Source organism: Strix uralensis, chromosome 1 (genome assembly GCF_047716275.1).
Source record: "Strix uralensis isolate ZFMK-TIS-50842 chromosome 1, bStrUra1, whole genome shotgun sequence".
NCBI classification, from domain to species: Eukaryota; Metazoa; Chordata; class Aves; order Strigiformes; family Strigidae; genus Strix; species Strix uralensis.
This window is the reverse complement of record NC_133972.1, coordinates 116,668,329-116,694,155: the sequence shown is the minus strand read 5'-3', so window position 1 is coordinate 116,694,155 and position 25,827 is coordinate 116,668,329. Positions and strand designations below refer to the sequence as shown.

General features: G+C 41.2%; 1 protein-coding gene across 3 annotated transcripts in view; it reads right to left on the bottom strand.

Annotated features, from left to right (window-relative positions):
- Nucleotides 1-11,304, bottom strand: part of PTPN2 (protein tyrosine phosphatase non-receptor type 2) — a 32,734-nt gene extending 21,430 nt beyond the window's left edge. For all 3 annotated transcript variants that reach the window (XM_074877943.1, XM_074877924.1, XM_074877932.1), the window contains exons 1-3: nt 11,098-11,304; nt 7,700-7,790; nt 8-108 (exon numbers count right to left, since the gene is read on the bottom strand). In XM_074877943.1, coding sequence (XP_074734044.1) covers nt 8-108; nt 7,700-7,790; nt 11,098-11,286 — 381 coding nt within the window. In that variant the 5' untranslated portion in view covers nt 11,287-11,304. The remainder of the gene's footprint in view (nt 1-7; nt 109-7,699; nt 7,791-11,097) is intronic.
- Nucleotides 11,305-25,827: the final 14,523 nt, after the last annotated feature.

Here is a 25,827-nt window from a genome sequence, read left to right as displayed (position 1 = left end):
TACTTACCTGCGTTAAAATATAGTATCTCTGGGCTTCTTCTATGACCACTAGGCTGGCATTGATATAGTCATTCTCAGTGTTCTGCAGTTTTACACGACTATGATCATCTAAAATTCAAAGAAAATTAAGAATTAATGATGCATCCATCTCGATGAATACTCTCTAACAGGCCAGTTTAGGTCTGACAAGCAATTAGAAATAAAATTCTGCAGTAGTAACCAAATGACAAACTATAAATATACATGAAACTAATTTCTCATGTAACTCTGATAACTGCCTGTCTCATTCTTCCCTCAGCACTCCATCAGGGTAATTTCAGGCAGCTATTAACAGAAGCTGCTCAAAAAACTGGAATACCCAGTTTTCTTTAAAACACAGCCAAACAAAATAACCCTCCCACACATGCCAAAAGATGCTCACAGCCATCCCTCAACAGCTGCATTTCCTTAATACAACAGCACCACAACCCACACCAGGCAGCACTCTGTTCTATCACACCAGATTACTCCACCACATGGTTTCCTTTAAGTTCAGAATTCCAAGATTTTTAGTGAACTGAATAGGTTGTGGTAGAATCATAAACTCACACAGCTAGGGAAAAAATAAAAAAAATCTACTTGCAATAATTCAAGATTTGATCAATTTAATTTCCCCTGTAATTTATTGTTTAATACTACACAAATTAAAAATACTAAAGAAGGGGCACATGCAATAATGTACCTATTTAATAAATCTTCCGATTAAATGAAGCCTAATCTAATTACACAGTTTCAGTCTCATCATTACACAGACAAGACAGAAGATTCCCCTATTTAGGGCAGAGGCAAGCAAAGGACTCCATTTAAAATTATACCATGTATATGAGAAAGATTATCAGACTGTCATACTAAATCACTGTGTAATAAAAAGTCACTGTGGCTGTTCCTAGCACCTTTCAGTATCCGATTTATCACATTCTAGGAGACATTTAGGTAATCAGACTTGTTCACAGCAAGGTAATCCTTCAGCCATTTATTAGAACTGTATTAAATAAACAGCATTTTTAGTTTAGAATTTGTACACAACTGTATGCTAGGAAATCAGATCCAACTGACTGCAAACCCCTTGAAGGTCAACTGCCTAGACTATGTAAGAGAAGAGTAAATAAAAAATAGCAAACTAAAATTAATTTAAGAGACTTCAACCCATTTCAGGAAGAGATGGAAAAGATTCCATAAAAAGCTGACAGAGCTGAGAGCAAATTATGTTGCAATCTCAGCTTTTAGCCTATGTTCACCAGGTCTAACCCACAAAACTCATTTGGGGTGCAGACTGATGGCACAGCTGCTGTTAAAATGCCAGCCCACTTTTCCCTGTCCCATTCCTGCACTGAAAGGCTAACTTCCTTTTGGCAAACATCTTGGGAAATGCACAAAGTCCATGAGTTTTGACAACAGCAACTACCAAGTACCACATTCAGTGCAGCTATGACAGCTGAACTCCGATTTAAGTCCCTGTATCACAGCCAGTCCATACAGCACAAGGCTTATCTAAGAAATTAATGAATATGACCTAGATAGACAAAAAGCTGAGGAATCAAGAAACAGTTACTGAATTAGACTCTTGCTCTATGGACCACTCATATGATTTTATGAATACTTTCCATACATTTGGAAACCTGGGAAAAGTACACTTACTAGCTCTTGATCTGCTTTTATACTCTTCCTCATCTATCTGCTATTGACAACTGTCAGAGAGTAGCTTGCTGGATTCAAGTAAAGAAGTCAACAGCAAATTACTACTTTTTTTGGTTTGTTTTGTTAAGGACTGAGATTTGGGTTTTTATTCTATCTCCTTTAGCTGCTAGCTTTTATATGCAGTCACGTACAAACGTGCAGAGAACAGAAATACGCTGAAAACCTTTTTTTAATATAAAAGTATGAGAAAGTTAATGGTTTAGTCTGTTTTCATTAGCATTCCAGCTGTAAGGCAACACCATCTTGACTTTCAGGAGTCTTAAAACAATTTATGATACATCTGTATAAAGAAAAAATATTATCAAAGCCAAGACACAGTAAAATTAAGACATGTGCATTTTAAAGTAAAATATACCTCCTTGTATTATTTTGTCTGGATAGCAAAGTGTTACTTTTTCCTTTCATGTATCAATTTATCTGAAATGTTTCTACTGGAGAGAAACCAAGACCTTTGTAAATATTACATGTCATTTGCCAACAGGAAAAACTTAAGATCTTGTTATAGTAAATCACACATACCGGTACTAGTGTTCTCGGAAAGATGACGTAAGCAGGCACTGTTAACAGTTCAATCACCCAGCAGCAGCTGCTGTATTGCTGCCAGTAGGAGATAACTGCCGAGGCCCTAATGAGGTTTCCTACTATAATCCTTACACACATTTTCAGCCTCATTTTTTCCTTCTTATACATTCTGCTTTGTAAACATGACAAATAAAATTCTGAAAGTTTTTTTAAAAGCCCCTTTAACAACTCATTCTATGCACGGACAGCCTCCCTCCTCCTCCCCAACGAAAACAGAAGCGATCCTACAAACACACTGGCATACACTCCACAGGACAAAGAAAACCACTAGAATATATTGATTTCCCTTCTTTCAAGGGAAAAGGTTCCCAAAGGACACAATGACCTAGAAGCCTCATCCAAGCCCTGGCTTGCTCTTCTGAATCAAATGAAGAAACTTTTGACAGTGACTTAGCTGTAACATACTTCCCATATGTAAATTATTTCCAGTTACAAAGTACTTCAGATTTATACGAATGATAAACCTATCTTAAATCTTATCTTAAAGATTTATCTTAAATGTTGCCATGCCCACAACAGCTAAGATACAGTACTCATTTTCTGAAGTGCTAATTCCCCTATTTCAACAAACTGTGCAGCCTGAAAAGGAAGTGGAAACCTTAAAACTGCTTCTCATTCTGGCTCCTGCACTAAGAAAACTACTTCCAAAACGACCCTGTCTCAGATAAGCAGACTCTTATTACCCACTCCAAGTGAAACCCTGTCCCACTGATATCACTGACAACACTCCCCGGGTCTCAAATAAGACCAAGACTTCACATTACCCACTCCCTGCTAAAAAGGAAAATGACATAGCCAGTTAAAACTGATATATGAAATATTTAGCATTTTACATCATAACAGGTCTTGCAGCTGGTTAAGGAAAGGTTTTTATCTGAAAACAACTGTGTTTCTAGAAGTGAAACCACTGTATAACTTAAAAATTATCTTTTATCCAAGAGATCTCTCTGGCTCCCCAAATATAGAGCTATTAACAACAAAGGAGGGTGAAATGTTATTTAGTGGATTAAAGAAAGTAATAAATAAAACATGTAGCCATAAGCCATCCCAATGACCCAGCCTGACCCTTTCCCGCCTACCAGCAAATCCCGTTCTTTTCACTAATCTAAATCTAGTCTATCTGAGCTGCTAAATTATTCAGATTACAATATTCTGTCACTAGACTTAGAGTCTCAAGTTTCAGAGGTAGCCTAAGGCAAAGGAAAGGCAAATTGACTTTTCCCCACCCTGTCACTGGTTGTACCCAATGAATGCCATCATATCAATCATGGCCTAGCTCCTAACTGAAACGTATTCATATGGAAATATATACATGACTACTGCACAGGATCCTTACACTTTTAAGCAGGACTGTGAAAAAAACTTAAGATATAATAAAGTTTATATCAGAATGTGATATAAAATTCCCCTCTTCCCCAACCCCGAAGAAGTATCTCCAAAACCAGCATGTGGAGTTTGTTTATTTACACCATGTTTCTGGTAACAAGGTGTTTTAGAGAATCATTAGGTAACATCATAAAAATCATCAATGTCAGCTTCTAATATGGACAACAAGAAGTGCAGTAGGCTTATTTTGGACAGAACATCTCCCTGTTCTCAGCACATACACTCAAAACACAGCACAGAAAGGGAACATTTTCGCAATGATTATTAATCAGCACTACATGGAAAACCATCCACATCAGCTCCAATTCTGTTCCCTGTAAAGCACAATAATCTTCACATTCCTCTCTCCCTGGTATATACTCCAGGAAAACTGTAAGCCAACAGTTGAAATGTCCAACACAAAGTCTAATGGCCACAGGAAGAAAACAAGAGAAAACAACTACCTCTTAAGATCCTCCAACAGCAACATGATCTGTCAGGCAAAAATGTTCAGATTACCTAAGATATTGGGCTACACACCACATTACAAACGAAGGCTAAAGATAAAATTGCGTAAACCCCCATCTACCCTCCAAAAGAAAAGAAAAAAAAAAAATCCTGCCAATTTTGCCTAGGGGATTTCCTTCTTGCCTCTAAATCTGGGAACACAGTAAGCAGATCTCTAAAGGTGTTTACAGTCAATCTGAGACACTAGACTAGTCTGATGTCAACTAAGGATAAGATTTAGAAGGAAAGTAACAACAGAAATCTTAGAGTTTCATTAAAGTTATCAATAAAAAATAATAATCTCACAAGTGATTTTCCTCTCTTAACCCTGTTTTCTGAGAAATGGTTTCATCTGTCAGGAAATGACTGGCTGTCAAACCAAACCTATTTCAGATTAACTTCCTGTTTCAAAAGTACTACATAGCCAAAATATTCCTCTCCCTATTCGAGACTAATACCAAACTGTTAGACTGCTATTTTCTTTGGCTAGGCAGTAACTCTTGAGGGCTTTTACCCAACCAAACTTATACACACTGTAGCTCTTCAGCCAACAAAACTGGACACTAACAAAAATATTTATGAAACTGGAGACAATGTGAAACTCAACTGCAATGGGCAAAGATGATTAGCCTTTCCAAATCAACTTTTACCTAGAAATATGTGTAATGGACACAAACTGGTTTCAGTGTATCTGTGCTGTGTATTATGGTTGAAATGGGGAAACCCAACCTTTTCTGCATTTTTTCCTGCACTTGTAATTGACATCTTTTCTGCAAGACAGAATCTTTGCATTTCCTCTTGCAGACATACCACCTCGGATTTTAGACTGGATAGATCTTAAGTTTAACCGCTAGTTCTGAAGGCCTTTGACTATCAGAGAATATTAGTATTATCACACATTTTTCATTTAAACACTGTTAAAGAGCAGTAAAATTTGCAAAGTGAAGGACCAAGATGTTAAGATTGTGTAAGACTGAGCTGTCTTGCATTTCTGCAACACCAGTTCCTTGCAAACATACACCACGATTAGATGTGTTCACCACAGTGACCAAACGGCATGGCTTTTAGCCGAGCTGCTTTGAAAATTCAGGTACTGCTATCTTGGAATGTTATTTATCATATATTCCCTTCCAGGTCTCTTCCTCCTCCCAACTCTCACCACTGATACAGAAACAATTATGAATCGTATTTGAAAACACAGATGTAAAATTCAAGAGGAATTAGTTCAAACACAGTGTTTTGCTTCTGTTCTCATACAGCCTTGCTGCTCCTAGTGCCCAGTTCTGCAGGCTACCTTGGTGGCCCAATTCAAACCTTCTTTCCTTCATAAATACTAAAAACTGAGATATGCCTCAAAGTTCATCATCTTAGTTCAGTCATCATGTTATACTTCATGTCAACTAGCATGTAATGACTCTAACCTTTTCCTGAGCCCAACTATTACTTCAAGATTAGATTTTATCTGTCTCTGCTCTTGCACAAGGCCCAGGGATTAATACAATCACATAAATAATTTCCTCCTGCCTAAACAAGCGTTTCAGAAGCAGGCTTTGCCATGACCAAGGCAGAGGTGTTTGGTGCTCTTTACTGTTGTAAAAGGCACGCTATGATTAAGGAACATTTTGAGCTCAAAAAAACTACAGGAGATGAATACAAGTCACACCTTTAAGATATTACTGCAAGCATTATTAGATGATACTTAAAATAATGCAATGTATTATTTATTTATTTTAGAAACACTCTTTTTAAGAAGAAAGAAAAACCACAAAAATGTTGAAGGTAAGCTGCCGTTCTCTTTGCAGTAGTGCCTAAGTAATGAAAAATCCATGGATGGGAGAAATGGCAAATGCATGAATACAGCTTTTGCCACACAAGTTGTACAGGATATTGGACCCAGGAATAGAACTTGGGTCTCATGGGTTCAAATCCAATCTCCTGCTTTCTCTTCTTACAACCCTCATCCCAATTTAGGTATGAAACAGTGAATAAAACACGATCTACTTTACCACCAGTAAGATGCTAATGCTGTGCTGTTCACAGGACAGCAAACCTGGGACACGTAAGCACCTCTGCATAGATCAGCAAAGGCCCAGCAGAGGCCTATCTCCCTTTGCGGAGCATACAGCGGAAATTGTTAAGCCTTGACTCACTTGAGGTATCTTCTTCAGAGCTGTACATTTCTCAAACAGACCATCTGGGGGAATGCCACGCAGACACAGCAAAGAGGTTGTGCACTGACTCTTAAGTTCCATTTCACCAGAGTGCAGTACCGAGATTCAGCATTAAGCCAGACTGGATCCATTTGGTGCAAATACGCTGTGCCAGTTAGTGTTCTGGCAGCAGCCTGGTGAGCAGCATGCAGCACTGCATCTGACCAACATGACTCAACCCGAGACCCTCTCCATGTCATTTTGAGAAGTGCTAGGCACATGCTGTTACCACAACTTTCAACTGGAAACAAGGAGTTCAGCACTTCTCCAAATCTCATAATAGGTATTCAGATTAGGCTCTCAAACAAAAAGCCCCAATAGACCAGCAACCCTTCAAAAATGCTAGATCCAGTAACAAGAAGGCTATTATGAGCTTTTGGTGCTCGGGGAAACTTCATACTAAAGAGCATGCAAATGTTTAACCTGTTCCAACTTCAATATTTTGTAGAAAAATTAAGACTGTACTGAATTTTTTCCTAGTCCTTTTGAAAGTGATTTATGATAGCTTTTGCCAGCTGTAACTACATATTGGCAATCTTTTATTCACATGTCTTTTTATAATGATTTTGGATTACAGTTTCTGAAGTGAACACTGTTGGAAAAAAGCCACAACACCTCAGTACCAAAGAAGCTGGTAAAAAAAAAATCATGTCTTCACCTCAGATGCAAGATCATTATGTCACAAAGACCATTTTACGGCAGTTAGTAAAATACAAAGCACTCCATACCACATCTACTCACATTGAGAAAATTAAAGAACAACTTCATGCATGCATTCTTCTGAACAGACAAAAATAACAAAATCTCAATTAATTTTAAAGCAACAGTAGAAATCGGTGGCATTTATTCACACAGTCTTATAAATGTGCAGAATCACTTAGCTCAAAAGGAAACTGTGTTAGTCAAGGCTTATTAACTTCAGTGCTCAGCAGATTTTCATTTTTTAATGACAGATAAAGCAATATTAAACAAATAATTTCCTTAGGAGAAAAATATCTTTAAAATATTACTTTGCAGCTCACAAACGTTTACCTATACACTAATAACTATGATTTGCAATCATCTCTCATTCACCATTCAGAACAACCGAGTTTAACCAGCAGATTCTTCTCTCTCCTGTTATACATATTTGTGTATGTGTTGTGAAAAACACATTTATCATAGGATACATGCCTACAGAAATAAACAAAATACAAAACGATGGTGACCATGATTTATTAGCTATAGTGTTTAAAAGTAAACTGGGTAAGCAAAAAGCCCATAGAGTTTACTGCAATAATTACAGAAAAGATACTTACATGGACTAACATCTCTGTATCTGTTTCGATTTCTGTTTTCTGGATATTTTGCAACTTTATGAGGATAGTCACTGGATTTATGTCGAATTTCCTTTAAAAGACAAAAAATGCAATTTACTTATAGCTGGTAAGATGATTAAGATTAGTGTTCTACACATCCTATTTTAAGAATTTCAAGCTTATTGATTAATCAAGGTTATTAATAATTAACATTTTTAAACCAACCTTTACTATACCTAGTGTTATTTTCACTCAGAAAACGCGTGTCTTGTTCTTGGCCAAGCTGTTTCCATTTAGATCTTCCCACACTTGGCTAACACCACCAAACTAATGTAAGTGCAATCTGGTAAGCAACTGATGCAGCACAAACAAAGGGGAAAAAACCCCAGGTATTTATTATGCTTACAGTTTACCTCAGACTTGCATGTTATCTCCCACAGTAATAAGAGACTCCATTAGACAGAACTAACAGCAGTGTACCGCTAGCTCCTTTACACCAACGGGCAGCATAAATCTCCACAAAGGAAAATAAACTAGTTAATGATTTTATGGCTGCTGTTAACAGCCACAAGATTATTCTTGGTGGTTTGACAGTTCAACCCATATAGCTGTACTTAAACATGACCCAATATGAAGGAGCAATTCTAGACTCACAAGTATCAATGTGAAATCACAGACTGCTTCTCCCCAGGCATTCATACAAACCTTTCAATAATCTGCATTTGGAGGATATTCAAACATACTCATTTACACACAATTTTAAGGCACATACTGTTCGCATACCCTGAATATTCACTTTTACTAACTTTTTGCCTCTGAGTATACCTTTTCCACAACTTCACTAAGATATACAAATTTACCTTACATAGACAACTGAAAACACAGCTACGGTGCTAGTGACGAGCAGCCTCCAATGAACTGAACTATCCCTTTATATCTCTGCTGATGCCATCTCAGCAGACATTGTACAATACAGAATTAACAATATTTTATTTTGAATTCTTCTTTTACTTTTAGATGATGTTGCTACCTGTGATCATTGTGTCCCAAAGAGCATTTAAACTTCTTACAACTAAGCATTTCTCTCGTCTTCTATATGTTCCCACTAACTTCTTTGTCTTCTCAAACTTCCTAGTCTATATATTCCCAGACAACAAACACAGCCAAGAAGGACATCAGTGGAACTCTAACATACATAAGGAAGATCCATATTTTAGCATTTGGTGTATGACATTACTTAACTGCAGTGCAAACCTGTAAAGAACCTAAACCACAATGTGGAGCAGCAACTGTCAAGCACCAATGCTCTACATATTTGTATAAAAATCTCTTGATCCATTAGAAAAAATTTTTTAAATTTGATACACCACACTGGAACTTGTTTTCTCCTCTAGTTTATATGGCTTATCAGCTTTGGGGGCAACCACATGCACACTGAATAAATGCATCAAGTTCCCATGAAACGTAAATTTTGTATTACTCCATAACAGGATGCAACATATTTTGTTTTTAAAAGCACTGGCATCCTCTGTGCCCAGAAACAGACTTGTAATTTGGTCAAGAAACATTAAAACAGCCAGAAACACTACTATAGTGACTGGGGCGGGGGGAGGCTTACTAAAAAGAATTAAACTGAAGGAAGTTTAATGTCTAGTTCTAAAATCAGCTTTCCCAGCCATCCATCACAAATCAGAGAAACAAACCAGATGCCAGATGTAACGTAAAACTTGCACTGAAGAAAAAAAAGTGAAAATTCATATTATTTATTCAGTCATTAATTCAGATTGGATAGGAGCTCCAGGAGTCAGCATACATATTCCCACCTTCGCAGGATTTTACCACAAGTCTTGGCAAATTCATGGAACTGATGAGCAAATATACAAAACCGGTCTCAGCAAGAAGAACAAAACACCCCTAACAGCCTTTTTTTTTTTTTTCTTCAGAGAAACTTACACTTCTCAGGGCAAGTATGTATGTTTCTTGTACAACACTGTTACAGGAAAATACCTTCCTAAACAAAAACCCAGTGTAAAAACAAGTAGTCAGCGATTAGAGTATTTTCTACAACTCTGCACTATTTAAAAACATCATTTTTACTTTCCCTTTATGTTTTTACGCAGATCTGTAGCCTCTTTTTAATATAAAACAAGTGCATTAAGTACCCTGAAAAAATCCTGAGCTTGCAAGATCTACAAAATCAGGGAAACATAGAAAACCAATACAAAAAACTTTATTAAAGAATATTTTACAGCATAGCTGTAGTAAAGTTAGGAAGCACATATGCAAAGTTTAGCAGAGCTTAACATACAATTTTCTCTTCAGTTTACTTCTCCAAATACAACCAAATAATATTAAAATTACTTGGGAAAGCCAACATGCTCTGTCTGGATATACCAGATGTAATGCATGTGTACTTTTCTACCTCATGAAAAATACTGATTGCAGAGTTCTTCCCTTACAACTTCTATCCCATTAACTTAGCACAGTTTATTTCCGCTATTCCCTAATTCAAGCCACAGTTCAGTTCCATAATACCTGTCTAGAGATTATATATTTGAAACATATTTAAATCAAATACACTGCTAATTTAGCAGACAAAAAGCACAACTTAAAACTTATCAAAGAGAACTTTCATTTTGGGTTAGTTTTCCTCATTTGTGAAAAAGCGCTGTAAAATACCTACTTGCTCAAATAACTGCTCTACTATTATAAGCTTAAAGTCTACTTTATGGAAGTGACCCAAAGACTATTGGTGCAAGTTAGCAACCTCGTTGTTTCTAAAGAAAAAGGCCGAGTAGTGCATTTTCTGAGAGGGAACCGTGCAGGCCAAGCAGGTGGAGGCAGCGGTAACAGGCGGCTGACGAGGGCGAGCGGGTGCCTGAGGAACCGCTGAGCGGCGGTTTCGGTGGCAAAGCCGCGAACCCAGGGCCCTTGACAAGCCTTGACCGGATCGATATTATCAGGTGTAACTTTCCCGTCTGCCTGGAAACCGCGGGGAAAACACCCTCGCCCGGCTCAGCCCAGGCCGCTCACTTCAGCCCTCCGCGCCCCGCCGCCAGCACCGGCTGAGAAGCCCCGGCGGCCGCCGCCGCGCAGGCGCAGTGGGCCGCCAGCACCCCCACCGGCGGGCGGCGCGCACGCGCACCGGCACAGCCCGCGCACAGCGCCTGCGCGCTGTCCCCCTCCAGGGACAAGCCGCGGCCGGCTGCCGGGAGCATGCGCGGCGTCTGCCCGCAGCTCCGCTGCGTGCACCTGAAAACGAGTCGTGGCCCAGCGACTTCCGCTCCCCACCCCAGCGGCGCGTACCGGCAACGGGCGCTGCCGCTCGGCGGCTCTCTCCCCGTCCTCCCTCCCGTCCTCCGGCTGGGGCAGAGCCGGAGCGACCCCCCGCCGCTCACCAGATAACGCGCCTGCCAGTCGTTAGCGGCATCGATCTCCTGGAACTCCTGCTCGATGGCGGAGGACATGGCGGCGGCCAGAGCGCGAGCCTGCCCGGCGGTCGGCAAGCTCCCGGCACCTCGCGCGCTGCCCTCCACACGGGAGCGGCGACCGCGCTCCGCCCCGCCGCCGCCGCCGCGCGCGCACATACGCTCGCAACGGGTCCCGCTGCCGCCGGCGCCAGGCGCATGCGCGGCCCCGCCCACCGAGGGCTGCCGAGACCACGCCCCTGGGGAGGGAAGCACCTGGGGTGACGTCACGGGGCGGGCGGGAGCGAGGAAGAGGGGGCGGGGGTCCGCCCGCAGGTGGCTGGGGGCGCAGCGCGGGGCCCGCCCCGCTTCTCCGCGGCGCCTCAGCCGCCCGAGCGGTGACTTGTGCCGCCCGGCGGTTCGCGGCCGTTTGTTGCCGCAGTGTCACTGAAAGGGCGAAAGGCGGGCAGAGCGCCGCGGGCGAGCGAGCGCTTCCAGCGAGGAGCGCGGCGCCGCCGCCGGCGACTCCCCGGCCCGGTTCGGCGCGGTGGCGGCCGGCGTGCGGCCTGGCCTGGCCCGGCTGCCTGCGCCCCGCCTGCTGCTGCTTTTTTCGCAAAAGCAGAAGTACGAAAATACGAACGTGTCGGACAAACAAATCACGGCGAGGCTGGTCACCTCAAAAGCAGAAATGTAGCGAGGCGAAACGCGGCAGCCCTGGGCGATTGCTTCAGAGCGAGCAAGCCCCGAGGAAACAGCTGCGCCAACGCTCAGCAAAGCTAAAGGTCACGCGGAGTTTAGCAAGGGCTGCGTTGCTCAAGCTGCGGGGAAATCTGCTCGTCGTAAGGGAGCGGTGCCCGCAGCCCCCCCGACAGGCGAGCCACGCGTCACACCTCAGCACCCCTTGCTGATTAACTCATGTGTGGCGACTTAAAAATTGCGTCGTCTTAATTAGTACCGCAAAGGACAAGAGATTAAAGCGCTGGGCTCCCCCCTCACACGCCAGTGATGGCTCTGCCGTTGGCCCAGCCACCTCCTCTCCCTACGGCTCCTGTCCTGGACATAACTCCGGTCCCTCCTGCTCCCTCACGAACCGGGAGGTTTCACCAAGAACATTTTCCTCCGCCCTCTCCCACACCCGAGGGGCCTCCGCCCCCCGCCGTGCCCTGGCCGCTCCCTTCATCCCTCCCGCTCCACCGCCCGCTGGCCCTTAGCCCCGCCCCGCTCTGCATACCCTGGTCCGCCGGGGTGCGGTGGCCCCCTCCTCAACCCCGGTACCCCTCAGAGTGCCCCGTCGCCAGGCCCCACCGGGCCCTCCTCACAGTGCCCCATCACCGGGCCCGGGGCTGAGGGGGGCCCCCTCAGAGAGCCCCGTCACCGGGCTTGTACACGCGTGCAGGGGCTGAGCGTGGCATCTACAGCCCCCGTGATAACAGTCCTGCGCGTGGCTGTACTGCCACCATGCTTCCCCGTGTGCTGTCACCGAAGGCTTGCGCATCCGCTGATGCTGTGGCGCGGGGCTGGGCCTCGGGTGATTTTCAAGAACAACTTTAGACATGTGAGGAAGAAAGGTCAGCAGTGCGAGGCGCTCCCACCGTTAGCATGCTGATGCAATTCTGCCAGTAAGCTGCTGCTGAGGTAGCGTGCTGGCCACCAGGAAAGCAGCTCAGTGAGAAGGCCACGGTAGCACGGTCAGCCAGGGACGATGCCTGGCACGAGCGTTGTCCACGTCACACCTGAAGGCCCAAAGTTATGGGCTGGAGAAATGTGGCCACAGGGCTGCATCAGCTGAGTTCACACTTTCCTCCGCTGTGGTGTTTTATAGAAAACAGTGACAAGGGTCACTCAGCATGACGCAAGAAATGTATGTGTGGTCACACAGGTAAGGCAAATATTTTTGGAACAGACTTCTGGTTCTGACGTCCAAACACCTGTCATCAGTTGTTGCATTTCCTTCCTGTGCATGGGCTGCAGTGCAGTACAGCGCTCCAAATCCTCCAGCTGATGCAGTCCCTTCAGTCCTGTCAGGACAGTTGGTATCTTGTATGCCAGGGGACTGCATGATGCACCTCTGAAGCATAGCTGAAGGGACAGTATACATCAGCAAGTTCATAGCATGTTTTTCCAGGTAACTCAAGGAAATGTTGCATAAGATTTTCTTGAACTAGGGGTTCAAACTTCGAAATTGATATAGGGAGTGGCTTTTCTGGATTTGTCTGTCTGCAAGACTGAGAGAGGCCATGTCTGTAGTTTTGCAGATGTTCTCTAGGTAATCAATGTGTTATGTGTGATCAGTTATGAAATAAGTAAGTAAGACAACATTTGTGAATTATGTTTATGGTTTAGGAGTGCAGAGGAGAATCTAAGTGCCCATCCTCAAGGTAATGATTCTTTTTCATTTAAAATATGTTTCTTTGAATTCATGTTTCAATGTACAAAAAGTGTTCTTAACCTCAGAAAACTGATCTGGCACAGGCTGGGTGTAAGAAAGTAAAGAGATACATAGAAACTGTCTAAATAACAAATTTTAGTAAAGAAGTTAAGACACACAGCTTCCCCACCGATTTTGGTCTTCAGTAGGCTTTTCTCTGGATACGAACTTGCTGGCTGCTATGTATTTTGTAGCACTTGTTATTAAAGCCTTTTTTACCCCTCACTGGAGCTACCTGTAGGTCACATAGCGATGCCCATGAAGCCATCTGACATGGATCACAGCTACAGGAGGCCCAGTCAGTCAGTCCTGTCAGTCCAGGGAACAGAGTGATGCCGCCCAATGACATGTTACTTTTTATTCTAGTCCAAAGGCCAGGGAAGACTTGGAGGTCGCTGCCCATGGAGTGTGAGATGGTCGTGCTTGAGTCCAAGGACAGCTCTGTCAGCTAAGGAGCACCCTGTGTGTATTGGCTGAACGAGCCATTGAGATACTGGTGCGTTTTGAGCAGGACACAGGAGAAGTGGTAGTTTTAATATATAAACACAGGAACGTGTATTCTGCTCTTCCAGCCACCAGCGGTCGTGCATATGAGAAGCTTGTGCTTGTCATTGCTTGTGGTATTCAGGGATGCAGTTCATATTGGGAAAGCAATGTAATTGTGATCTTAGGAGAGGGAGTTTTATGGTGGCAGCTATGTTTAGAATCTGTAACGCAAATCACTGCCTAGAGACAGCTCATGGAAAATTAAAGGAGGTGTTTATTAATTGTGATTTACAGCTGGCTTAGAAGAGCAATAACTGGTAAACCAGGGGTTTCTGGAGAAATTGCCGTTGTTTGCTTTTTGGTTGTTATTTTTTACTGTGTAATATGCTGAAATGTTGTACCAGTTCTCTGGTTTTTGGGAATTGAGCCTAGGATAGGCCCAGGACTACAGTTATATAATGGTCTATGGAAGAGAACTGTGTACGCAACATAAACCGAGTACACTCATTAGAAAACTTTCTTTATTCTGTTGCCAATAGTATATTCCAATTCTGTATTAGCTGTGCAGGCAAACCCAGATGAACTACTACATAAACTCTTAAGCCCTTGAGACAGCGTGAGACGTATGCAAAGCAGGATAATGGAGTTGCTGGAATGTATGGTATATTTTTAGTGTTTTCTGTCTTAGTATAAACACAAACAAGTAGTTATTGCAATGTTTTCTTATTAAAATGTCTGATAATTTGAGAAGCCCCTTACTGTGCCGACAAAACAGTCACCCCAGGTTAGTTGGTATCCACAGCAACTCTGATGTTAAAATTGGTTTTGGTGCCCTTGCTCATCCAAATGAAAAAGACTATTCAAGGTAACTTTAAATGGTGTTTGTCCAGTGACCTTGGCTGAACAATTAACTTTAGTACCAGTCTGGAATGGACTAAGTGCTTATTCCTCCATGTGTACATTTTTTTTGCGTCATTCACTGGAATTACTTAAGTATCATTTATTGGAAATGATCTGTTTTGTGCTGCTTTTCTGAGAACCATTTTGGATATTGGTAGATGAAGAACAAATTCTACCCTGAGGTGGTTTTATTCACAAATACACTCCATATCAATCTTAGCTGTTAAGGAAGAAAGCTGTAATGTGCTTAAACTTGCCACGGTGTGAGAGGATGAGAACACATCATTCCTGTTTTATAGCCCAAGAGCTAAAAGGAGAAGAGGATCCTCCCTTCCCCCACAAACTGGATAGGACTGGAAACCCAGAAGGGCTGGCAACTCTTCTGGTATCTGGTAGGGAGCAGGAGAAGCTGAATGAAAAGATCCAATGGTCAGGATGAAACAGGTTTCATCTATTCTGTGCGTTTACAGTGGAGTCTTCCTATTTCAGACTTTTGGGGCGTGTATTCCTTGTTCAAGTGAATATTAAAACTCCTATTACTGAAAGTGAGTGCCAGTGTAAATACCTGTCCTCAGCTATATTATTGATTTCCTTACCCTGCCCAAAACTGTATTTTGGCATAAAACAAAAGAAAAACCCCCAACCTTCAAAATGTATATAGTAAAATGCAAGTCCTTGTAGCAGCAAGAGTAGCAGAATGGCAAGGGGCCCCTAACAGGTTTGCATTCAGCTAAGGAAGTCTGTCACATCAGTCACAGGTCCACAACAGTGGGATTCTAGTGTCCAATGTCTGTTAAAAAATGGCTATGTAGTAAAAGTGATGGAATTATGGAAGCTGTAATTATGCTTTGAAGAGAACGACAACACAGCTGTGCCCAGATTAAATGATTGCCCTAACACTGTAGTTTGGAGTTCTGGGTAGAAGAAATTCATGGCCAAGGGAAGAAAGGAAAGATTAAGGTCTATAAAGGAAGCCCATTTTATAGTCCAGAGATTTGTGCCAGTCTTTATGGCACTGGACTCCTACCGTGAAGCTGAAATAAGCGTGGAGTGTGAAACAGCAACTGGCAGAGGTGCTGTCATGACTGAATGGACACTAGCTAGCAGGAAAGGCAGCAAGCCAGGACGTCTGGTGGGGAGGACGACTTCAGGATTGGCTGTGGGTTTGTGAAGCAGCCCTTCCAGCAACCTAAGCTGGGGTGTGCAGTCAGCCACAAAACCCAGTGCCTCTGTGTCAATGCAGGGGTTGTGGGGGACAGCTGCAGGAAGAGGAGAAGAGCCAGTTGCCAAGAGAAAGACAACTCCAAATTATTATTTTTATGGCTTGTAGAGAGGATCTTGTGTGCTGGGGATGGTTTGTAAACGTTACTTGATTTTCCGTCCCTCTTTCCTTTTCACCCCTAGCTACAGTGACATTTATTAAAATAATAGTTTGCAAGTGAGAAAGTCTAATTCAGTGAATGTCCAGAGTGGCTTGATCTCATTCCACATTCCTGGTTAGAAGGTCAATTTTTACTAGAAACTGCATCTACAGAACCTGCCTATAGCTGGCATGAAGTTTTCACATTGAAAGTTTACTGAGACTTGCATTTGTTTGAAGATCACTGGTTTATTAGATTTTAAAATTGTTTTCCTCACTGACTGAATGTTCCATGCTTAGACCATTTCTAATCTCACAGTTACTATTTCAAAGCATCACTTTACATTACTATATAATGGTTAAAGAGGTGTCTAAACTGCAGTTCTGGAAACATCTTTATGTTGCCTGGTGAGTCTTTAATTCACATTCTCTCATAATTTTGAAATCATGTTATCAATATTGTAACTTGCCTATAGCACAGATTCTGTATTTTAGTGGCTCCATGCTTGATTATATGTATTTTCATCTACATTCGAGATTATCTTCCAAATTACAAAATTAAGGGCTTTCTCTGAATTACACCCAAAAAAGTCGTGATACACGACTCATACCACTGTTATTTGCTAAGAGAAGTTCTTGTAAGAAAATACTGGTTTGGCAGAAGAAGACTTTGTACTGAGGAGTATCGGTAAATGTTTCTGTTATAAATTTGAGTTCTCAATTTTATGTTCCAGTTTTCTTTGGGTTTCCCAGCATCTGAACAAAGCAATTATGACTATTTTAATGGGTGTAGAAATCTCCAAATTGTGTTTGCCTCCCCCCCGCCCCCCCAATAGTTTGAAATAAAGTTTTGGCGATGTGATTTAGGATTGTAATCCATTTTGTAATTCATGTTTCTGCGTTAGACAACCTGAAGTGCCAATAACAGGAAAGGGTTTTCTTTTACTTCTAGCTGTAATAATGATTTAAAACATCTTATTGTTACCAACTTCATAGAAACTTAAATTTACTATGTGGTGGTGAGCCTTCAACATATATTACAGTAATTACTTCTGCCTTTCCTATGCTAGCAGAGGTAGATCTGTGCAAGATTTGTGCTATCATTGCCTGTTTTTAAGTTGGCATTTATATATCTGATTTCATACAATTTCCCGTATAAGCTTGTCCTATTGAGATAATCAGCAGCCCTGTAGGAGCCACATTCTCTGAGTCACTGTTTTGATGGCAGGGTTCCATGAGTGTGTGGCTAGTTCTGTCTGCTGAGATGTCCTTCGGTATGTTAGATAGAGCAAGGTGTTCACGCTTCTGTCACTGTGTAAAGGCACTGAATCTTGTAAGGACCATGGGATACTAGATAAGAATTTGCATAGCTACATTTAGTTGGCAAGGCAGGATGGCAATAATTGATGCACCTCTCCTTTTACCCTCAAAGTAAATCAGAAAGCAAGGAGGAAAATAGATTTTGCCTGTAGGTGGCAAAGAGCCATGAAGAAACTGTTAGTTTTTCAGGCAGTATGACTTCCTAACAACAACAAAAAATTAGTAGTACACGTAAAATTTATCTTTGCTTATTTTCTTGGATACTGTTTCTTATAAAAATGGCTTTGAGACTAGTCTACCAAAGTAAGGAGTCTTCAAAAAATCTGTTTTGCATAACACGCATATTACAGTTTCTGAATGTATACTATGTTTTCTTTGGTCCAGACTGTTAAAACCTCTAATTCATACCCTTATGGCATATGAATTGCTGTCACTGCTAAACCAATTTGTTTGTTTTCTCAAAGAAAAGAAAAACTGAGTGTAATATACTGAAAGAAGGATCCATAACACAAGTTTTCCAATTGGAATGCCGTCAAGGTCTTTAACATTTTATTTTAGCCAGTGGAACAGTTCCAGCAGCTCAAGCCACGATACCACCACTTACTGGAATTATCAACCTGGGGAGAAAAGCGCCCTTGTACAGAACGTGTCCAGTATCAAAATGGGTGTATGAAATTTTCTGCATCTTTTGAATTTTAGATATTTTTTCCTCCTGTCTCAGGCAGGCAAAGAGACATCACTAGTCACCAAAAGATGTACTTTTCTTTTTAAAAACCTTATGGTACCACTTCTCAAACAGACCACTGCAGCTTCTGTAGTGGCAGACAGTAGCACCCTCTAAATACACTGTTTGCAATTTGTCACAAAGAAAATGCTCAAGGTGTCCATTTACTTTACTTTGCCACCCTTTTGTATCAGAAATGGCTTGATTGTGTGTTAGATCACTCAGAATCAGATTCTTCTCAAGATTTAAGTATAAAATAATGTATTTACTAACACAGATTTGCAGTAATAGAACAGTGCTACAAAGAGATAAAGAAACAAAGTATGTTGTTATTATATTTGTCAAGAAATATCCTCCAGGGTCACTTTAGCATCTCAGCTAGCTTCTAGCTCCCATTCACTTACACTAATTTTGGAAGCTCTATTCACTTGAAATTGATTTTCTTTGTCCAAGATGGCTGTTTTCTTCTTCCCAGCCCCCTCTTAAGCACTGAGCAGGAAAGGTTGGACACAGAGCAAAAGCAGAGGGTTTTTTTATGTATTCAAGCAAGACCACCTTAGTTTTGCCCTTTGTTTTTCTTGATTAAGAAAGAATATTTAGTTGAGTCTGGTGATTAGATTCTTGAAAGTGATTCTGTGGGGAGGGGATTAGGACATATGACTGCCATAAGCCCGTATCTGCATACCCAAACAAGTTGTTACATTAACATTTATATCGTAATCAGTATGGTCCTGATTTCCCATTGCTTCTCAACACATTGGTAATGCCTTATACATAATGTTATCGGAAGTTATAAATGAACAGTCTAAATTCTAGATTCAGAATATATTTTGGCTGGCGAATACTATATAGGGAATAAATATGACAGCAACAATGGTGAAATGAGAAGTGGGATGCATTATTTGTGAAACTCTGACACACATACACACACTCTTGCTTCTAGGGGTTTTCTCTGGGGAACGTCACAAATCCTGTGATGCCAGTATTTCTTGGTCCCATAAAAAGTGTTGAGGATAATTCTCACTTAATTTCTGGAGTTTCAGCAACCTTGGAAAGTAGGATGGGGCAGGTAATTGAAGGAGGTAACCACATTAGCCATTACAGCTAAATCTGCTGTCAAATATGCATCAACAGTGTGCAATATTTCTGTCACAGCAAATGGAATAAATCCTGAATATCTTTGGAAAGGAGTTTCCAATGAAATTATTCAATTATTATGTTTTTAAAACATAAATACATATGTATGCCTTTCAGGGTGACATGAAAAATTTTCCTTCTCTTTCTTTTACCTCTCACTTTCCTGAGAGATGAAGTAGTTGGAAGTGCTTTGTCCACACAGAGGAGTGACTCTTTAATAATTCAATAATGAATTAGATTAATGAAATCTATGCTGCAAGTTATACCCCCTCTGGTTACTCTAACTGGAAACTTACACGCATGGCATTTTATACAATTGTTTTGTCATGTGAGTTGCGTATATGTGTGCCTTTAAACCTACTAAGTGTTACCAGATGTGATGGAAATTAAATTAGCTAGAATTACCAAGTGCTGAATTCTGTTTTTCTCAAGAATTTAAAAAATATTTCTATAAAAAGTAGGGTCGATACTTTTAATAAAATTATGCAGATAACTGCATGATTAACTCTTTGAAGTTTACCTCTTTCAACATTGGAATATAGGAAAAATGGAAATAATATTTTCGTTTGACTAGTCTGTGTAATTCAGGAGACAGTAGATAAGTAAACTCCATGCACAGAACATTTCTGTTCATCATTTCATGCTTGTGTTTATACTCTGTGCATAATACTTGTGTGTATAAATATCATCTGTTCCTGCTATCCTCCCACAGAGCGCTGCAATGTGCTGTGAATTCTCTTTGTATTTCAGATGTCTCAAGGACATAGGCTCAAAAGTTATGCTCAGTACTTGGGGATAGTACATCAGCCACTCACCAAAGATACACAAATCTGAAATAATTATATTTCAGCTTGTTCAAAAGCAGGTAATTTTTGTGAAATGTTCCGTAAGCTGTGTCAGTAGAAATGATGCCTGTTAGGTGTACATTGTTTTCTCCACAACATGGCATGTGAGTTACCTTGGGCAGGAAGCAATTGCTGGTAATTAGCGACACTTACCTGACCTTTGCTGAAAGGAGTATTCACTGTTCAGCAGTTGCTAATAAGACTCCACAATAGAGAATGTTCAAAGTGCCATTAATCCTAAGGCATGATGTGAGCATGCCTTAAAATACTCGAGTGCTCTTTTCAGTGTGCTCATATGGTGGATGCTGTCTTAGCTTTGGACTGTGTTTGTTTTGACACGTGTCTTGAGTTTTCAGTTTTCAGACAGTAAATAACTGTCACAGCACAAACATCCCTTATTCCTGTAAGGCCAGCTAACCATGCTAATTAGTACAAGTCCATAGAAAAGAGACTTAACAATATGCAAACCTGATGCTTGTCTTGCAACAGTGAAGTTTAGAAATAATTTAATTGAAAATGTTACATCAATTATGACCATACAGTTTACATAACAATTTAAAATTATCTCAATTCTTTGCTACATCTGATGATTGGTCCCTTGGGTAATCTGTCTTCATAGAAATTCCTGTTAGAAATTTCTCCTTGTTATGATTCCGATCTGACAGCACCTCTGGGTTGAGACGTGATGAATAAAGTAGTTGGTGATGAGTATAAAATCACTGTACAGTTTCTCTTGGAAGGGAGTGCACCTTTATAGCTGACTTTAAGGCAACATTTCTGTAAGTGAGAATTTTGCTGGTGGGGGAGAAGCCTTAAGTGAGCACAACACAATGTTTTCAGAATTTTCAGTGAATGGGAAATTAGCTTTTGTAGTCATGTGTCTTCTAGAAATTCAAGCATGCTTCCCCTGGAATCTTGTCTGGGATTTTTCTTAACCCAGATGTTTCAAATGCTTTGGAAACAATGACCTATAATTATTGTCAGAATAAATTCATCATCTTTGCTTTTAGAAATGTCAGAGGGAGGAGGAGTGTTTAGCAGACCTGCAGGGAGCCTTCCAGTGTTCTCTTTACTGGAGTCTGAAACCTTCCTAGACAGATATGTTTAGCTTCTCCTAAGGGTGGTTGAACTAGAAAATTACTCCAGCATTGTCCATTTAACATTTGCTGATATATATTATCTGGACTATGCTCCCAGACTGTTCCTTAGTTAAATTATCTCCATCTCGTTATGTCTCACAATAATCTAAAAGCTATATATTTAACATATGGCATTCATAAATAGGTGATTCCAAATCTATTACATAGTCTACCCATATGCCATGTGGAAATTTGAAATGTGAGAGAGAGACAGGGTCTATTCTACATGAGAAGAAATGCAAGTGTTTTCTAACAGTTTGAAAACCTTGGCTATGCCCTTTCACATTACCCTCTCGACAGTATTCCTTGAGTCTGAAGTTGTCCCTAAGTACAGCCACTTGCCCTAGCTGGGGTTCCTGTTAGCCCTGGAGCATGTGATAGATCGTGATTCCTTAAGCACTTACTTTTAGATACATGAAAATGGCCTCAAGGATTATTCTTTTGCTGGAAGTCAGAAGTATAAGGCTGTTTTAAGGATGGGCCCTGTGTTTGTTAAACTGCTGCCCTTGTAGATGCAGAAATATATTAATGTCCTTGTATAGCTGCTTAAATAATTTTTTAAAAATGGGTAATCCTGTTGGGTTTGGGGAATATGTGGTTTTCCTAAAACATTAATTTCAAAAGGTCTTTAGCCTATTATAGCTAAATAGCATTTTAATGAAGCATGTTTGTTACACTTACCAACAACAAAAGAATTGGTCAGGTAACAAGAGTAATGAGCAAGTTACTTCCATAGCTGCAATGATAACATCGTGTTGTCATCATGTTTCAAACTGTGTTGTACCACCTCTGCTGCACTACAAATTCAGATTTTTACTAGAAAAATTTTCAGATATTATGCCCTAATATAAGCATTTATTCTTCTTTTTACAAATGAAAAAAAAAATTCTTAAAGACATTTATTTCTACTGATAGGCAATGCTGAAGTTTCCATTTTAACTTTAAGAGTCTTTCTTATAGTGAATAGAGAACAGCAGGCCCAGCTGCAGGTATAGGCAATGTAGGCAGGTTGCCTGTGGATGCAGATGTTCAGGGTGGTGAAATGGGTCCCAATAAAGAGCAGCCAAGCTCTGCTCTTTCCTCTGCCAAGGCCTTTCTCCTCTGGAGAGGAAGACCACACGTTTGAGCTGTTTGTGCTATGTGAACAACTGATTTCTACCTCCTGTCAGCAAACTCTCTCAGCCTGAGTAATTTATACTTTTATACTGTATATATATGTGTTATACTGTACTTACATGTGTTTTACACTCACTCTCAGAGTGAGCATGCACCAGCAGCAGTAGCAAACCTGACCCTTCTGACTCAGTCCTATCTCTGCCCTTCCCTGCACGGGAGCAGCTGGGCTCTGGCAGCAGTGCAGGAGATGTAAATGATGATTTGTTTGCTGCTTGAGAGGTAGGCAGTGTGGGCAAGGGGAGGCACAACCCCCTGAATCCAGAGTGGGGAGGGCTGGGATCCAGTGACAGATGAAGAGGGCCTCTTAATTCTACTCCTAGTCAGCCGAAACCCCACTGAGTCTTCTCAGCCTGTCTCCACAGTAGATCTCCCCACACCTTCCTCTTCTCTTTCCTCCATGCTCTTCTTCATGCACCTCCACCTTCCACAACCCCCATGTTCTTTTTTATACAGACTGACTAATACTGCTGCAAAATTCAAATTTTCCTGTACGTGGAGAAGCCTTGAGACAGCTCCAGTAACCAACCACTTAAAATTTTCCAATCTATTAAGCAGATCACATCAAGTTGTATATTCACTTCAAAAATGTGAGAAGAACTCCAAATAAAGGAAAAAATAATCTAAATATATACCTGTGGTAAATGAAATGAAGTCACATTTGGGATGGATGGCATCACAAAGTGTATCTGGCCCCAAACAGTACCCTGTGAGAAACCACCTCATGTAATGTGGCCCATCCCTGCTTTCTGTGTCCCACCGCAGCTGTGCTGCTGCCTCCACCTCCTCAGAGCAGGAGGATTGCTATCTGGAGAGTGTCTCCATCCCAAGGGTGAGAGGCCAAAAAGGAAAAGCTGTAAGATTTGCTCCTTCCCTCAGCAGCATTGCTCTTCCCCCTCGTGAGCTGCTTGCTGAATGAAATGAGAGTTGCCTCATGTTGGGGGTCCCTGAGGGGCTACAGGCTCCTCCCTGGAGTTCAAGGCCAGGTTGGATGGGGCTTTGAGCAGCCTGGTCTAGTGGAAGGTGTCCCTGCCCATGGCAGGGGGGTTGGAACTAGGTGATCTTTAACGTCCCTTCCAACCCAAACCATTCTGTGACTCTAGAAGGCAGGAGGGTATTCGCTGAAGGAGATGTACACATCAGGAGACGGACAGGTGGGATAATTCAGTGCTGTGCTGCAGCTTTTGACATGCAGAAGGGCAGGCTCCAGGCCTTGGGAAGGGCAGTTCGTCTGGGGAGAAGAAGAATTAGTGAGGTAAGATCTTTCTTCAAACAGAGTTCACCAAACCCTGTCTGACCCCACTGTTCAAATTACAAAATATTACTATGGTACCTCATGGTGCGGTGAAATCTTCTTTTAAGGCAGTGAAAGGTGCATGTTACCACCCACCAGTAAAGGCATTAAAGGCTTCCTTAGCTTATAAACAAGCATAAATAGCCATTCTGTAAGCAACAGCTTTAATACTGCATTTGATATTCAATCATAATTGTAGTCTGCAAAAATGGTTTAACTGTCAACTTCGTCAGCAATTTATACATCGTCTTCTACTTCTGCTGTTTCTTTCCATACACACCAAAACAGACAGAGGAAAGCCACCACTGCTAAGTTTAGACTTTTCTGTCTGTTCTTACTGTGAAAACTCTCAGGGCCAGCTATTTTCCATTTTTACTCCTACAAGCTTTGTTTCTGTTTCCCAGCCGGAGATCTCTAGTTTAAAGATAGCTCTGATGTAGTTGTGCGATCTGAGATCAACCTTCATATTCATCTGTTATGAAGCCGTTAGTATTCCCTTCCGAGCTGTCAGTTATGTTGCTTGTCAGTCTGTCATTTGTATTTTCCCTTCCATTTCTTTGCATATTCATATGACTGAGAGTAGTTTTTCATCCATAAGCCTCTTGCCTATATAACATCACTTCTGTTTCCCCTTAATTCATCTTTTAGGTGCTGCCAAAGCTATACTTGATCATGACTGGGTACCTGTTTTGCTTGAATGACATTTCTTGGGCTAATCAATTATTATTTTGCTTACTTTGTCTTCCTGTACTCCATTTTACATTGTGTGGTAAAATGTGATTTTATGGAGTTGGAGCTTATCTTTTTCTTGCATCTTGCTAACAGTCTTTCTTAGGTAAACAGTAAGTTTTCATCTTGGTTTGGGACATTCTATTGATTTGCTAGCTAAACAAATAATAACAGGTTGTAAGGAACCTGCAACCTGTAAGGACATGTTGTAAGGAACCTCTAATAACAGGAACTCTGCAGCAGCAACAAAGCAGGGTGACATATAAAGAAAGGTTAATTCTTCTGCTTTCTTTAAATGCGTGTAGGAGTTTTACTCTCAGTTTACTCACATAAAGACTTGGGGACTTTATTAACCCTCATTTTTGCCCATGAAATCTAATTTTGCTACCAATTTCTTTCCACGATCCACCAGTCATGCCTGGTCAGTGATGCTCTTAATTTGACTTACCCTTCACAGCAATAATTGCCGGTGTTCTTTTTCCTGAACAGGATTTCAGCCTGTATCTTTCACACATTGCTGTGATTATGCTGGCTTTCCTCTGAAACATGCACCTTTAGATTTCCAGTTTGTATGACACAGTATGTTACATATATAAGACTACTTGCTGGCAGCATGCCTGACATTTTCAAACTCTTTCTAATCGATAAGTTTCAGATTCTCAAAGCTAAGCAACCTACTTAATGACTGGGTTTACTAGATTTTTTCCCTGAATCTAATTGCTCAATAATACCACTTTGTATTTCTACAGTGCCTTAACCCAGGAATCTCAATAGATATTATTTTACTCCCCATGGAATATTATGAATTTTGGGGAATCCAGTTTCTAACTTAAGGAAAGCATGGTACAGAAGAGTGTATGAATTTCGCAGGGTCAGGCAGGTCTTCCCTCTCAACAATAATATTTTTAAATGGTTATCAGGAATGGAACCTTTAACTATGCTGTAAATTGTTTGCTGTTAGCATGATAATCCATGGTTGTCTGTAACAGATCAGCTTCTAGCGCAGACAGGACCGAAGCATATTATAGAGGCAGCCTATAAGACAGGCTTCCTCACCCTCTATGCTATGCTGATATAAACATCCTTAATGCATACAGTTCATGATTTACTGTCTTTTGGGCAGGCCTTTGTATCTTTTAAAATCTCCCTCTAAAGGCAAGAGGATCTTTTACTTGAAGAAGGTAGT